This window comes from Amblyomma americanum, chromosome 7 (genome assembly GCF_052857255.1).
Source record: "Amblyomma americanum isolate KBUSLIRL-KWMA chromosome 7, ASM5285725v1, whole genome shotgun sequence".
Taxonomy (NCBI): Eukaryota; Metazoa; Arthropoda; class Arachnida; order Ixodida; family Ixodidae; genus Amblyomma; species Amblyomma americanum.
The window spans coordinates 119,651,075-119,667,958 of NC_135503.1; the positions used below are offsets into that span (position 1 = coordinate 119,651,075).

At 49.0% G+C, this 16,884-nt stretch overlaps 1 protein-coding gene across 1 annotated transcript in view; it reads left to right on the forward strand.

Moving 5' to 3' along the window:
• LOC144098024 (uncharacterized) overlaps positions 1–16,884 on the forward strand; it is a 187,155-nt gene that overhangs the window by 63,377 nt on the left and 106,894 nt on the right. The window contains exons 7-8 of the mRNA XM_077630595.1: positions 15,381–15,592; positions 16,403–16,477. Of these exons, the coding sequence (XP_077486721.1) occupies positions 15,381–15,592; positions 16,403–16,477 (287 nt within the window). The remainder of the gene's footprint in view (positions 1–15,380; positions 15,593–16,402; positions 16,478–16,884) is intronic.

Sequence of the window (16,884 nt, forward strand, 5' to 3'; positions counted from 1 at the left end):
TGAGACAGAGACTGCGCCACTTTCTTTCCTAATAATAATAATAATTGGTTTTTGGGGAAAAATGGCGCGGTATCTGTCTCATATATTGTTGGACACCTGAACCGCGCCGTAAGGGTAGGGATAAAGGAGGGAGTGAAAGAAGAAAGGAAGAAAGAGGTGCGTAGTGGAGGGCTCCGGAATAATTTCAACCACCTGGGTCACCGATCAATCACCAACTCGATATACTAATGACATCACCAATAAATCACCAATTGGGTCGCTAGATCGATTTACCTTTGGTGTAGCCATGTTGAATTAATAATAATAATTGTTTTTTGGGGAAAGGAAATGGCGCAGTATCTGTCTCATATATCTTTGGACACCTGAACCGCGCCGTAAGGGAAGGGATAAAGGAGGGAGTGAAAGAAGAAAGGAAGAATAGGTGCCGTAGTGGAGGGCTCCGGAATAATTTCGACCACCTGGAGATCTTTAACGTGCACTGACATCGCACAGCACACGGGCGCCTTAGCGTTTTTCCTCCATAAAAACGCAGCCGCCGCGGTCGGGTTCGAACTCGGGAACTCCGGATCAGTAGTCGAGCGCCCTAACCACTGAGCCACCACGGCGGGGCATGCTGAATTCCTCGAACTTAAAAAATTTCACGCCGAAGAGAGGCGGTAGTGGAATGAATGAAATGAAATTGGTTTTTGGGAAAGGAAATGGCGCAGTATGCAGTACCTCTTCTACATATTGGCGGACACCTGATCCGCGCCGTTAGGGAAGGCATAAAGGATTGAGTGATATTAGAAAGGACGAAAGAGGTGCCGTATTGGAGGGCTCCGGAATGATTTCGACCGCCTGGGGATCTTTAACGTGCACTGACACCGTACAGCGCATGGGCGCCTTATGGCGCGTTCACACTTGGACATTCGGCGGCGAGAGCAAGCGGAATCCGCGGCCGCCGAAATGCTGCCTCGTTCACATTTCCCGGCCTCCACGTCTCCGCTCATTGTCTGTGTGTTGTCTGCTCACGGCGTGCACAGATATGGCAAGAGGTTAATCGATGTTGTGTACGTACCATAACCGTATGCACGCTTACTTACGTTAAATGCAGCTATTTTGCCGGACGTTACTCCATTTCTAACATTCTCGCCTTTGAAACGACATGGATGGATGGATGGATGGATACGGCTGAACCCTTTACATCGGGCGGTGGCTCAAGCCACCTAGCCATGTCTTGTGAAATTTTACTCCTGTCTTGCTTTTAGCCACCAATCAGATAACCTTCGCTTGGTTACTTCTAACCTCTTAAAATCCACTTTCCCTTCACTATCCCTAAACCCCAATGCCTTGGGTAAGTCAGCTCCGCTGCCTTCCACTGTAGGGTGAAGCCCTTTACAGATTAACCTAGCGGCGCCATCTGGTGGTTAGGAGGGGAACCATTGATAAACCGACGCCCCTCTTAAGCCGAGAAGAGGAAGTATCGTCCCGTGAAATAAAAAATAAAGCAAATTTTTCACTCACACGTTTTCTGACGGGCGAGATGAGACAAAGCGAAAGACCGCTGGCTCTTTTATGGCCAGTGAACGCCTTTAAAAAGCAGTAAAAGCGACGAATTCAGTCCGAAGCGATACGTCCTGCATCCAAGGGCACCGCCATGTTTGTCGCCGTGGGTACTCGCCTTCCTATTGGCTGACGAGATTCGGCGGATTTTTTTCCAGCGGCAGAATTCGGTCCTGGGCCGATCGGCCTTTGCGCTGGGTATTTCGGCGGAATCTCTGCCCCGGCAGCGAATTCCGCTTGCTCTCGCCGCCGAATGTCCAAGTGTGAACGCGCCATTAGCGTTTCGCCTCCATCGAAACCTAGCCGCCGCGGTCGGGTTTGAACCCGGGCACTCGGGATCAGTAGCCGAGCGCCCTAATCACTGATCCACAGCGGCGGCAGGTGGTAGTAGACCCCAAGAAATTGAGAAACGTGATGAGTAAGAGCTAGCGCTCTTAAAAGTGTCAGGCAAGCTGTTGTCACGTCAAGAAGGGTGGAGTGGTTTCTTGGCCAATGTGGCGAGGGCTCCTTGTCACCGGGGGTATCTGTTGCTAAACCGTCGTCGTCGCTTTAGATTACTCCGTTGTTGCGTCAATCTTTCCTCTACCATCTCTTCTAACTCTCCTACTGTCTGCACATGACAGCGATTGTGGCTCAGCTTCAGCCCGTGGACAGGCTCATGCACGTTCCTTTTCATTCTTCCTTCAGTCCCAACAACAACAATAACACGTCAAACCACAGAATAGAGGAAGTGAAGAGGTTTTCCCTTTTTAAGGAAGCTGCAGGTAGAGCGCAACTTTGAGCACCGGGCGCGTGCTGGGCGGTCGCAGAGCAAAATCACGCCTGAAGAATGCACTCCGGACCGCCAGATACGACGCGTGCACCAAGGCACATCGGCGAGCAGAAGAGCGGAGTACGCGGGTACAGCACAACACTGAGAGCGTTACGCGTGTTCTTGTGCGAAAGCTCTTATAGTTGCACACCCCGGGTTTTAGCGATGTGCGTCTGTCTATAGGTGTGCACGGCCGGTGGAAGTGCGTGAGTCCATTTCACGGCGTTTGCAAAGGGCGTTAATTTATCGGCGCCGTCCGCTGTCTCGGGTGGTAGCGCTGTTAGCCAACACGGAATAAGTGTCTTGAGTTGCGCGTTTGTTTTCCCCGTGCCTCGCGCCTATATTGGCTAAAAAGCATCCATGCACTGCGGAGAAGCCAAATCTTTTGCATCGTTTAGCACCTCATCGTTGCTGACAGTCCATTCGTACATCTACTATTCTCGTGATTTGCGCCATTTCATTTTGTGCAAGTGCGCATGTTTTCGGAAAACTGTTTCCTTATCAGTATACTGTCCCCTGACCTCTTATGATTTCACTTCTTCAAGCTGCCTGCTATTCTTTATTTCCGCTGCCGGAGCTCAGGTGTCGCCGCGGTAGTGATGGCAGGTGCCGGAGTTAGCAAAAATATTTTATCTTCCCTTTTGTTTTTATTTTACATCAAACACTTACTTAGTATCAATATCACGCAAAATTTTCAAAAGTTTCGCTGGTTGTAAAAAGATAACCTTCGTGATTTGTGGCGTTTACAACATATGGCACCACCCATCCACCACATGGCATGTATTGTGCTATAACTCCTGAAGATATACCTTGGTGCAGCCGACGCTTTACTAGTAAGCTGTGTCATCCACTGCAGCAGTAATATGCTAGAATAAAGCAAGTTCGGCAGCCTTAATCAAGCGGATTGAGCCTGGACTCGCGACGCTGTAATTACGGCACAAAGTCCACCTGCTGCATGCAGAGCTGCGGCTTTCCATCATAACTTGGATGCTAGAGGGCACAATGTGGAGGAGCTACGCGAAATATAGGCAGAAGGTACAGCAGTGGACGCTTATTCATTGCGGACATCTGAATTCTGAAGGCGAGAACAATCCCCTTTACTAGATAATTCATCATGTGGAAACCAGGTAATGAGGCTGTCAAAGGGATCCAACGTGTGGACGCCAACGCCCGAGGATACGCTCACCGAGAGGCGCACATGGAAGGGTAACTGGAGGCAGTCGCCAGACGGTATGGAGCCATCTTGGAACACCAACAAGCCCTCAGGAGCACCTACCCGCATCCGACAAAAACCATAGTAGAGAGAAACCGGTTGCTTGGAGACAGCTAAAGACTAACACATATCTGAATCTCAGTTAACTAAGCAAAAATATCCATCAACATATCACAGCTAATGCCCGCTATGCCTGGAACACTCAACGCTTTATCACGTTACACGGGCCTGTCAGAAAATGCAAACAGCGCCAATAAACAACACATCAATGCCGGAGCAGTGGGAGGCTGCGATGTCCTGCTCGAAGCCTAAAGACCAGCTCCTACGCCGCGAGAATCCTCCTTGACAGTAAAGATTCATTCATTCTTTCATTTTAGGAAATATGCAGTAGCTCTTGCACGAATTAGAGCCACAGGAAGCTTAGCTGCGACTTTTACATGGATATGGGGACGCCTTCCACTTGAAATAAGGAGAGATGAATGCTGCAGTAAGCCGTTCATTGTACGTTCGCCCGCTCTAATTCTTCGCAATTTCTAAATGTATAGAGATAGTTTTGCAAGTAATAAGAACCGGCCTTGGCAGAATTTGTCATCATTGCTTACATGCTTCTGAATTTGCTGCAGTGGGCTTTTCGGCGGCTTCACGTGCAGATAAACACATCGAAACGCGACACTGGAAATTTTCGCCGCAGCTTTTAGTTTTAAAAAAAAAGTGATAGACCCCTCGCAGAAATGAAAAAAAAAACGTTAACAAAATGGACTGTTACATCCCAAGCCAGACACGTTACGTCTTCCATATGTGCTTTCTATACCGTTACGACCGCCAGTCTTTTCTCTTCGTCGAGATCGATTAATGACTTCGCTATGTTTACAAGCAAGGCGCTCACAAACCTGCTAGTGAGGAGACTTGCGTGTACACCTTTTGGCTGTGGCACGTATTGCTTAGCCTATCCTGGAGACGAGACCTCTAAAAGGAAGAACTGCAGCCTTTAGGTTATCAAGTTTGGTCCTTCTAAGGTAAACATTAACAGCAGATTCTAAGAACTCCTCCAACACAAGCAGCTGCACAACTGACTGTAGAGTTGATACAGTAGCGACAACCTGCTCCTGAAATCAGGGGTATGATGTTCGGCGTGCGACCTCTGCTGCTGCCCAATTTGCGTAATATTTACATGCGATTATAGGAATAATCAAGCCAGGCATATACAGGAAGCCGTTGTCATCGCTAATGACATGCAGCATGCCTGAAATGAACATTCTTTATATTACCGAAAAGCACGGAACAGACGATATTTGTGGGGCGCCAGCGATAAAAATCCCAGCAAGGCACAAGCGTCCAATTCAAAAACTTCGCATGAAATTCGCATGACACAGGTTTGGTAAAAAGGCGACGAAACCACCCGCGATGCACTCGCTACACAGCTCAAACGCGACTGGCCCCGGTCACTACCTGCTGCGACGACGCGCCGGCATCTCTTAATCGTGTTTCGGCAATGAACGCACAGAGTGCAAGAGTCTAGAAGCCCACTCAGTATCCATCACGATGGAAATCGTTACATTGCTGAGGTTACCTGCCGCGGTGGCTCAGTGGTTATGGTGCTCGTCTACTGAGCCGGGGTACTTGTGTTCGAACCCGACTGCGCCGGCCGCGTTTCGATTGAGGCGAAAACCTGCCGCGGTGGCTCAGTAGTTAGAGCGCCCGGCTACTGATCCGGAGTACCCGGGTTCGAACGCGACCACGGCGGCCGCGTTTCGATGGAGGCGAAACGCTAAGGTTGCCGTGTGCTGTGCCATGTCAGTGCACATTAAAAAAAATGAGTTACCTTTTTGGGAAATGAAATAGCGCAGTGTGTCTCACATATCGGCGGACACCTGAACCGCGCCGAAAGAAAAGGGATAAAAAAGGCACTAATGGAAGAAGGGAAGACGTGCCTTAGTGGAAGGCTCCTGAACAATTTCTACCACCTGGGGATTTTTATCATGCACTGACATTGCACAGCACACGGGCGCATTAGCGTTACGCCTCCAACAAAACGCGGCCGCCGCGGTCGGGTTCGAAACCGGGTACTCCCGATCAGTAGCCGAGCGTCCTGCCAACTGAGCTACCGCGGCGGGTCCGTTAAAGATCCCCAGGTGGTAGAAATCATCCCGCAGCCCTCCATTACGGTACCTTTTTCTTCCTTTCTTCTCTTAACTCCAGCTTTATCCCTTCCGTTACGGCGCGGCGCGGTTGATGTGTCGCCGATATGTGACACAGATACTGCGCCATTTCCTTCCCCCCCCCCAAAAAAAAAACAGAGATTGCTTAGCTTTGATATGCCTAGTATGCGTAGCGAAAGCTGCCGCAATGAGCAGAGACAGGGACGCACACACAACTTAATTGCCATAGAATGTCGGAATTTATAGCAGGTGGGCTTGGTGTGGCCCCACGTGGGGCAATTCCTGAGCCCACGAAACGAGTTCCAGTTGGGTGGTCTCGTCTGGCCTTCTGAGGAGTTGGTTCCATCCCTCCTCGGAAGGAGCTGGCAGTAAGGTTCGGGGGGTGGGTTACCCGCGCAACACTTAAGGATATGCGCCTGGATGGCGATTTCTCCTGGGTTACAATTTTGGCAGGCCGGGTCGTATTCCTCGTCTGTGATAGTTGCAATCTAGAATGGCTAAAGACCGAATGTGTGTGCAACCGGCGCAGCATGGTGGCTTGCGTTCGATTTAAGTTGGGGTGGCGAGGAGGGAACTGGCGTCTCGTCTCTCTCTGGAGGTAGGCGATTTCGACAAGGTCTGGGGAGCCTCAGCAAGAGCGTCTGGATCCGTGGGGCCGGCCGCCCGGTTGGTCAGCTTCCGGCTAGTCGGTCGACCCCTTCGTTTCCATAGTTTCCCGTGTGGGAGGGTACTCATGCTTGGTTATCTAATGATCGGGAGTGCAGCCGGGAAGGATGCGTGAGCAGAATGGTAGATGAAACCTGCCGAGTAATTTTGTGTCGCTCGTTTTGTGCGCGTACGTGAGTCAGCGATGGCCACCGCGATGGCAGTTTCTTCCGCCGCGGTGGGAGAGTGGGCAAGTACTGTGGCGGTGGTGACGAGAGTGGTTTGTGGCGTGGTTGCACAAGCCATGTATGTGGTTGTATTTTGCCGTGCAGCGTCTACGTATATTGTGTGCTCGTTGGCAAGGTATGTGGCATCCAGTGCTTGGGCTTTGAGCTTGCGACGCGTATTATGGCGGCCAGGTATCATGTTTTGGTGGGTTTATTTGACGATAAGGCGGCTATAGAGCAATAACGAAAAGGGGGCTGTGGGGTAGACGTCGCCTATGGTGTTGATGTTTAGACGGTCAAGTATGAGCCGGCCGTGTTTGGTGTGGGAGAGACGGTGGATTTGGGCGGTCTTGTGTGCCTCTATGAGTTTTGTGAGCGTGTTGTAGATGCCGAGTAGGAGGGGATGCTGTGGCCCCAGGGCCGCTTTGTATGCTGGACCTACAATGCTGTGAACAGCTTCCTCGTCCTTCCGGTGAAGGTGACAGTAGGGGTAGGAGTAGACTATCCTGCTAAAATGGGGAGGAGCGCATATAGCAGCTTCTCTCAGATCATGAATAGCAGGCTACCAATATCCCTCAAGAGAAAAGTGTACAACAGCTGTATCTTACGGGTACTCACCTACGGGCAGAAACGTGGAGGCTAGCGAAAAGGGTTCAGCTTAAGTTAATGACAACGCAGTGAGCCATGGAAAGAAAAATGATAGGTGTAACGTTAAGAGACCGGAAGCGGGCAGAGTGGGTGAGGGAACAAACCAAGTTAATGACATCCTAGTCGAAATCAAGAGGAAGAAATTGGCTAGGGCAGGGCATGTGATGCGCAGGCAAGACAATCGCTGGTCCTTAAGGGTAATGGAGTGGATTTGAAGAAAAGGCAAGCGTAGCAGGTGGCGGCAGAAGGTTAGTTGGGCGGATGCGATTAAGAAGCACGGCAGCAATGTGGGCTAGTTGGTTGTACATTTGGTGTGAATAACGCGCTACACACTAACAAAACGACAAATGGAACAAGGGACACAGACAAGCGCGTACTGACAACTGAGAGTTTTTCTGGTACGAGGGTAAATAAATCACAAATGTTCGCCTTACTTTGAACGGAATACAATTTTAGCTCGGGCAAAGGACAAGAAAGAGAAATTAAAGAAGCCTTTGAGATATGGGAAGCCGATGAAGACGAGTGCGTAGCACACACTCGGTGTTGTTATCAAGTGAGGAGTTACATCTAATCAAGAAACAAAGGAGCGTGTGACACAGCCGTTGGCAATAAATTGATTGTTTCAGCATATGCATGAAGTGTATTTATGTACTCCTGTACTAGAATAAATCGCAGTTGTTAGTGCGCGCTTGTCTGTGTCACCCATTCCAGTGGTCGTTTTCTTAGTGTGTAGCGCGTTATTCACACCAAAATTGATGAAGAGGTTCGCAGACATAGGGTGGGTGCAGCTGGCAAAGGACCGGGTTAATTGGAGATACATGGGAGAGGCCTTTGCCCTGCAGTGCGTGTAGTCAGGCTGATGATGATGATCATCCTGCTACTAGGATGAGGAAAGCTTACATGAGCCGACAGAGTTCGTCCTCCTTAACACTTCACTGGCAGATGAGGCCGTTGATCTGATTGGCTGTGGTGCGGAGGCGCTGAATGGCCTCCGAGTTTTGCGCGCTGTTCTTTATTAGCATGCCCAGAACGCGGATGGTCTGGACCGGAGGAAATGGAACATGTGTCGACTCGAAGCAAGCTGGGTCTTGCGGGTCGAGGACAGGCAAGCGAACTCGTCTGTCCCTAATAACTAGCAATTTTGACTTCGTGGGGGAGCATATGAGGCCGTTCGCCTGTACAAATGCGAGGACTTGGTCAATTGCTCTTTTGAGGGAGCTTTTGATTCCCATCTGAGCTGGAGTTGGCCCAGAGGGTAATGTCATCGGCATATAATGAGTGCTTAATGTGAGGTAAGTCTTCGAATACCGGATGGAGGCCTCTCATTGTAGTGTTGAAAAGGAACGAAGATAGGATTGCTCCTTGTAGCATTCTCCTGGTGCCTAGGGTAATCTCGCTGTGGAGGTCTCCAATGTTGGGTTTTGCTGTACGGTTATGAAGAAAGTCGGCGATGTAGTTGTAGGTGCGGGTGCCTACATTCATTTGTGAGAGGTTTGCTTGGGTGGAAGCATGCGACACGTTGTTGAAATCCTTGCTGGCGTCTAGGCCTGGGATGGTTAGTGTCGCTCGGATGGGGCTGGGGTCGAGGATACCATGCTGGATTTGCCACTAGGCAAATCCAACACTTGCAAATCGAAATCCAACACTGTCCTGGGTGGAGAGGCCCTCCTGAATTCGATCACAGGGGGGGGGGGGGTCCTCTTGGTCTACGTGACTCTGGAGTCGATTGAGTGTGACGTGTTCTATGACTTTTCCCAGACAGGGCGCGAGTGAGATGAGCCGAAGGTTGCCCACCTCCAGTCGTTTGCCTGGCTCAGGTATGAAGATCGCTTTGGCATGTTTCCAAGTGTCTGGAAGGCGACCCTCACGCCAGTGTTGTTTGAAGAGGTCTGTAAGTCCCTCGACAAACTGATCGTTGAGGTTACGGAGCATCTTGTCAGTTTTGCGGTCGTCGCCAGCGCGCGATAGTCTTGATGTGGTTCAGGGCGGCGCGCATTTCTGCTGCCATGATGTCGGCGTCCATTTTGGGGTTCTGAGCGCCCGTATATCTTGAAGGGATGAGGATTTCAGTGGTTCAGTGGCTGCGGCGCTTGGCTACTTATCCGGAGTTCCCGAGTTCGATCCCGACCGCAGCGTTTCGATGGACGCGAAACGCAAAGGCACCCGTATGCTTTGTGATGGCAGTGCACGTTAAAGATCCACAGTTGGTCGAAATTATTCCGGAGCCCTCCACTACGGCACCTATTAGCGCGATAGCGTTAGGGGCCTCGTGTCGAGTCGCAGAAAAGCCGGTGCCGTTGGCGTCGGCGGCAATGGCCGTGAGCGAGAAATCCGAGAAACATTAATAAAGAAAACCGAGTAAGAAATAGGTAGAGTTGGGAAATCGAACCAGGGCCTCCGGAGTGCGAGACGAGCGCGCTAGCCACTCCGCCACGCCAGCTCTTTTTTGTCTTTATTACCTGTTTTGGCTGTTTACAACAGATAAGAACATGCTCTGCGCTGCACACTCAAACACCAAGAGCGCATATGGGTTTCACTCACGTGAGAAAAAAAAATTATTCTGGATTAGCCCAGCTAATCCAGGATATACAAAGCGAAAGTGAGATTGAGGTCTCCACTGACCCACGGAGCCTGTTGTGCGCCTTTCCTTTCGTGAAAATGAACGGTTTTTGCAAAGTTGTCAACGCCAATGAACTCTATGAGCGCCGTCGGCTCACTTGTTTTGTTAGGATTTTGAGGAAAGAAAATGGCACAGTAATCGTCTCACATATTTCGGTGGACACCCGAATAACACCGTAAATGAAGGGATAAAGGAGGGAGGGAAAAATAAAAGAGAAAACTGAAAATTGCAAGTGGGATTCTGAGGAATGGCGCAGCGCTGCGGTCCGGTGGAACACCTGTGGCTCTATGCTACTAGTGGCGCGTGCGCAGTAGTGACTAAGGAGCGTGAGAGAACATTGGCACTGGCAATTAGCTGGGCTATGCCAAGATATACGTAGCGAAAGGTAAGGCATAGCGTGCTTAGCCTTGGTTAATCTTGATTGCAAGTCCAGGTTAGTCTGGTTGTCTAGCTATGCTGTTGTCGCATTAAAGACGACACAACTGTGGTTGCGGCGCACCCGAGCTCTCCTTTTCAATCCACTGACATGTTATCAGGCATGCGGCGGAGCTGCCGAAACGAGAGGAGGCGAGCGCAACGACGAGGAACGCGGTGTGACGTCATTCCAAACGACCGCGGGGGTGAGCCGCGCGGTGTGACATCATGCCAGATGGCGCGGCGAGTGCGCAAAGCACAGGAACCGTCTCTCATATCTCGGTGGACATCCGAACCGCGCCGTAAACGAAGGGATAAAGGAGGGAGGGAAATAAGAAAGAGAAAAGTGGAAATTGAAAGTTGCATTTTGTAGTAAGGCACGGCGCTGCGCAGAGGCGGAACACCTGTGGCTCGGTGCTACTAGTGGCGCATGCGCAGTTGTGACTAGGGAGCGAGAGAGAGAAATGCGCCGTGTGCCCTTACTGCTCCTTACTGCAAAGATCACTTCTTTCATAAATCTACTTGCACTGTATCGCATCCCGTCTGCAGTGGAAATAACATAGTTTGGCAAAGGCGAAGAAAGCCTCACTTGAATAAAATTCCGCAGGAAAGGGTCGCGTTGATCTCGAAGAAACTTATCTTGACACCCCCTGCCTCAGGTAGAAGTGTGGTATGGAAAGACCGCCTTTTCCCAAATGCAGAAAAAAATTATCATGTTTATTCCTCTCCCATGAGGACTGCCAAACAAACTGCGAAGAGACGATGAAATTTTTGAATGCTAAGTCGAGAGCACGAAAGAACCTGCAACAATTAGGACACTTTTGAAACCAGGTATACATTACATGTGTTTGCGTGAGCGAAAATGGACAGTTCCTTTCCCGACAATTTCTGTGTACGCGTGGACAGTTATTCAATTTTCTCCTTCCAAAAGTCATCGTTATCGCGATAATCGTTAAGAGGAACACCTAGGTATTTGGAAGGAACATGTGACCATCTTACACTTGCCTGAAACGAAGGCGCTGATGTCCAGTTCCCATACCAAGGGCCCGCACATTTGTCCAGGTTAACAACGCTGTTGGTCATATCACAAAACCTGTGAACAACCGACATCGCATGTTCTATGCTGCTGTGGTCGCAACAAAATATTGCCACATCGTCACCATAAGCCAGCACTTTAATTTCACATGCTCACAGTTGAAAACCACGAACAGAGCTGTTGTTTAGTACATTCCGGCAAAGTGGCTCTATAGGTACACAGCGAAAAGTAGCGATGACAATGGGCAGCCTTGCCGCATGGGTGTTCTAACGCCAATTCTGTCTGTGAGCTCTAGGTTAACAACCAGATTCGTGATACAGTTACTATAAACCATTTTAACCCCTTTTAAAGTAAGTTCCGCAACACAGACATGTTCGAGGATTTTCAAAAGAATATCATGACACACACGGTCAAAATACACGACATACACATGACATACACTGTAAGCCCCTCAAGCTTTATGGTTTGGAATTAATAATGGCACTTATAGTGAATACGGTGTTTTTTCCATCCCTTACTGCGCGGTCCAGGTGTCGAGCGAGAAATTCTTCTTCTTCTTTTTCTTCACCCCAGGTATATGGCACATACCCACGCGGGGGGATTGGCCAAGGTGTAGTAGAATAAACAAAGAAGTTTCCATGGAAGATGACGACAAAATTGTAGCACCAATAGTGAATTTTGAAAAATCAATGAATAAAAACAACAGAACAATATTGACGGTTAAATAACAGACAGCATTTTGGTGAAAAGAGAAGAGCTCGTAGAACTTTAAAAGAATTAGCACATCAACCTACCAGTTGCAATTATGTAATCGTGGAGAAACCCACAAATAGAACCCAATGCAAATCCATTGGCGTTCGCACCAAACGATAATAATACTGGCAAAGATAAAGGGAGCCCTAACCTGGAGAGAGGGACCTCCAGGTAAATCTTTCTCTGAAGTGCGAACCTTGGGCAGCAGAGGAGAAAATGGTCTAAACATTCAACTTTCCCACATGCGTCACATAGGTTCGTCGGTGTCAACCCACACCTGCATAAATATAAATTCAAACTTGGAATCCTGCACCGCAACCGCGTCATTGTTACCTCACACAGCCTGAATTTACACGAACGGACGTTCCAATTATATGCTAAGTGCTGATAGTCAGTGGTATTTAGTAAGGGATCTCGTAACCTGGCTGATACATGTCGGAACCGCTGAAACCTGGAAATCGCCAGCAGGCTGAAATTCGGGACGGGATGTGTCACTGACCCGTCAAGAGCCGACCTTGCTAAGTAATCAGCCACCTCATTTGAATGAATACCTGTCAGAGAGACGTCATTTTCTTTCCTTAGAACTAATTTTCATTTCATTTCCTTTCTATACGGCCCTGTTCGGGTGTCCACCGAGATATCGAAACGCGGCCGCTGCGGTGGGCTTCAAACCCGGGTACTCCGGATCAGTAGTGGGGCGCCCTAACCACTGAGCCACCGCGGTGGGTCGCTCAACTTCCAGCCATTTTTTTATTATGCTTGCAGAAATTTATTACTAAAGGTCGAAACGGTTGGGTGATGTATGCTACAGGCGCTTCAAAATGCTCTACATAGGAGTAGAAAATGCGGACATTGTAACTCAGTCAGGTTTTTCTTGTTGCATGTTGTAGTTATATACAGGTATAAAATGCTAGCGTGATAGCGGTGAAGGTAGTGTTCAGCGGCAGCCGGTTGGTGGCGTTGGCGCGTCGAGAAATGCAGGAGGCTCACCTGCCACCTACATTAGTCACATTGTGACGTCATCACAATCTGCCCACCGTGGGTGGTAGCAAATTTTCAATGAGATTGTGAGCAAACTGCTAACATTGCAGGTGGCGCGCTTAAGCTAATGATTTGCTGCGAGAGGTGGCTCAGCAAGAGCAACGTGGGTCCCACAAGCCCCAGCTGTGGCTATGTATGAAACAGACACCTTCCGGGGCAATGACGCACCGCTTGACCACTGCGCCAGAGGTGGTTTGAGGAGTCCCTGCGATAGAGGCACGGGATGTAGAGAATGACCAATTCCGCATATATACATAGGGACATGTGCGCAGGGTCTAGGAGTACTTCGGTGGGAGAGATCTCTATATAGTATTGCACTGTATTCTTCAGGGCAGGTTAGGCGTTATGTGATTGCCAAAGAAAGAACAGTGTGTGTTTCTGCAATGTGATAGGCAATGTAGTCCCTATGCCGCTGAATGCGCCTTCAGAATCTATCGCTTCGTATCCTTAAGGCGGAGCTTAACTGTCCCATTATGGATGGATGGAAAAACTTATTCCAGAGTCAAACTGTCGGAGGGTAGCCGGACATTGTGCTCCTTCTTCTCGCTTAGCGGACGGCCGTAGCCAAAGCTTGATTGAAGATGATTCTTTTCAACTTCTGGGTCTTGGTTGTGCTTCACAGCTTGCTGAGTCTGGGGTGCGCGTGGTGTCTATGTATCTTAGGCACGTCCGTGCCATGTGCACCATGTGGTCGTACACCTATTACAGTGTCTACATTTCGCATTTATTTGCTCTGGGTACAGTTTTCCAATAAATCTATGGATTTGGAAATACCCGGCCGACCGGGAGTTTCTCCCCAGCTCAATCCTCCTTTTTACGCAGTTTCAATCCGCTAGGAGATATTCCTTCCTAGTTAAGCTCTAGGAATGCGGGATTTCAGGATAAGTGAGCATCCTATCGTTTTCCGTTGCTGTCGGTTCGTTTGGAGGAGAGCCTGAGCTCGCCCTGCAAGTGAATCCTCGGGCAAGCTCGAGTGCTCCTTCATAAGGGGATTTGATGCTCCCTCATGGATTTTTAATGCAGTTGCATTAAGAGGACTATGAAGGCGAAAACTTTCCGGCTGCGTCGACGTCTGAGTGTGTTCCTCTTCTGCCTCCAACTGCTAGGTGGTATATAGGTAGATTTGCTACTCTCCACCTGCCACCTTCACCGTCTCCTCCTGGTCCTCTCCTCCTCCCCCTGTCCACTTGTATAAGAGGGGAGGGAGACGTCGGACGACGAATGACTGCGCAAAAATGAAAATAACTAAGAAGAAAATAGCATGTCTCGGGCGATAGCATGCCTTTATTCAACAAATCATCGCCATCATCATCAGCCTACCTCGACCGGTTTGGCATGGAGCCAGCTTTTCGCGAAGAAGCTCCTCGTCGCCGATATGGTTGTGCCGCCAGCGGCGTGCCACTCATTTTTCCTCTAATGTGCTTGTGCTTTTAATATCATCCGCCTATCTAACTTACTGCCACCCCTGCTACGCTTACCTTCTCTTGGAATCCACTTCGTTGCCCTTAGGAACCAGAGGTTATCTTGCCTTTGCATTATATGCCCTGTACAAACCCATTTCATCATCTTGATTTCGAGCACTATGTCATGAACCTTCGTTTCTTCCTTCACCCACTCTCCACCATTCCTGTCTCTTAACGGTACAGCTATAACTTTTCTTTCCGTAGCTCGCTGGCTTGTCCTTACAGTAACCTTATCTCTTTTCGTTAGACTCCACGTTTCTGCCCCATAGAAAAATACCGGTAAGATATAGATGTTGCATGCTTTTCACTTAAAGACACTGATAAACTGCCATTCATGATCTGAGAGAATTGGCGATATGTGCCCCACCCCATGCTTATTGTTCTTGTTATTTTCCTCTCATGACCCGGATGAGCGATCACTACCTGTCTTAAGTAGACGTATTTCTTTACCATTTCCGGCACCTCGCTGTCAATTGTAAACTGCTGTTTCTTTGCTAGACTGTTGAACATTACTTTGGTTTTCTGCATGTCAATTTTTACACCCACCGTTCTGCTCTGCCTAACTGTGATCATGCTTAGCAGTTCATCTGCAGAATGACATAGCAAAGCAAATTGGGGATTGAAAGACAACTATATCACGTTTGGAAAACAATCAGAACTAAAATAGATTAGCGGTTGAAAGAAACATGCTAAATTTGTTATCTGCAACATTGAGTTTTTTTCTCTCATTGCTAAAATTACAATACCCAGCACTTAGGACCGCATCCTGCGCACACTGTTAGAATCGGCTGCATGTGTCCGTGCGCAGAGCTGCCGTCAGCGTCCGAAATGGCGGATGATCTGGAGGTATGCGCTGTGCGTCTGCGCCAGATGCGCGATCAGCTGGAGCCACTGATGCTGGCGGGCGTTCCCGAGAAGCCCACCCAGGTGGCCTGCGACGCCACGCGGCAGCCCTTGTGCACGCAGGTGCTCAGCTCCTGGGACAAGCTGCGAGCCGCCGTGCAAGCACTCGTATTGACAGTACGTGACGATATACACCCCGTCGCATCCCTTGACTGCAAATGCTTTGATGGCAGATCTGGTAGCTGGCATCATTGTATGTCATAAATGTTGTTATCACCTGTTTGCAAGATGAAACGGTTATGTGAAATATTACGTCAGCAGAGTAGTCTGAAGCGATCAGCTGGAGAGTGCTAATTAGTTTATACTTTTGAGCGCAGGCCTTAGGCGCCTACTCCTGCATTCTGCGTCGTAGTCATTGGAGTTGTCGGCGTAATAGGACACTTGACCATTGTGGCAGGCAGTAGCAGAGCAAAGCGCCAGCTGCCAAGGCGAGCGCGTAGGAATGAAGACCCGCAATGTGGCTCCCACGGGAAGATTCCTAAGGGTGGTTAGCCGTGTGACACGCCACCTGCCGGCCGCGGCAGAGCTAAACTGCACCTGCCACGGCGACAGCCGTGACAACTGGAAGGTGAATGCCACGGGACGATTGCGAATAGTGGCATCATATAGAGTAACATGACTCTCTGAAATTCATACCTCCGCATACCGCAAAACTAAAATACGTAACCTGCCCTTCAATTTCGATTCACTGACTATCGTAATCGTCGGCCAATTTTTATGAACATGCCGACTTCCTGGAAGTCGGCGGAGTCTCTTAGTTGACGCAGCGCGTTATAGAGCTTGTTCAACACGCAACCATTATTAGAGTTTCGGTAAATCTTAGTTGAAGATGAATGTTCTGCGTTGCCGTGTGTGCTCAAACTAGCAGCAAATTGCAAAAAAGCGTTCTGGAATAAAAGGATGAATCTCCATGTCGCTATTGTGCAGCCACCTGACGTTTTTGGGACCATAAAACTCTTGCGCAGTCTCGTTGAAGAGGACCACATTGGAAGCATGAAGGCGGTAAGTGCGCTCACTGTAGTTATTTCGGAAGAGATGCAAAATGAACGTAGGAATGCCGACTTCGAGCTTACAATATAGAAAGCGCCGCGGTTCCCTTTGTTGTTTTCTTTTAAAAAATGCGAGCCATTCATGGGCACTACAACGAAAGCCCAGCTGTGGATTAAGGACTATTTTGGCCAGTTCTTGCCCGACATTGCATAATTGCTTGTTGGCTGTCTTGTAGTCGTTACAGAAAATAAGCAAATGATTAGAACTTCAATTACTGCATCTGAAATGTGGCTGATTGCATTCGTCAGTTAGAGCACCAGAAAAGTAACTGAACAATTATAGAAAATTATAAGGCGCAGTATTTAAATGTATTCTGTTTATGTCAGTGCACGTTAAAGATCCCCAGGTTGTTGAAATTA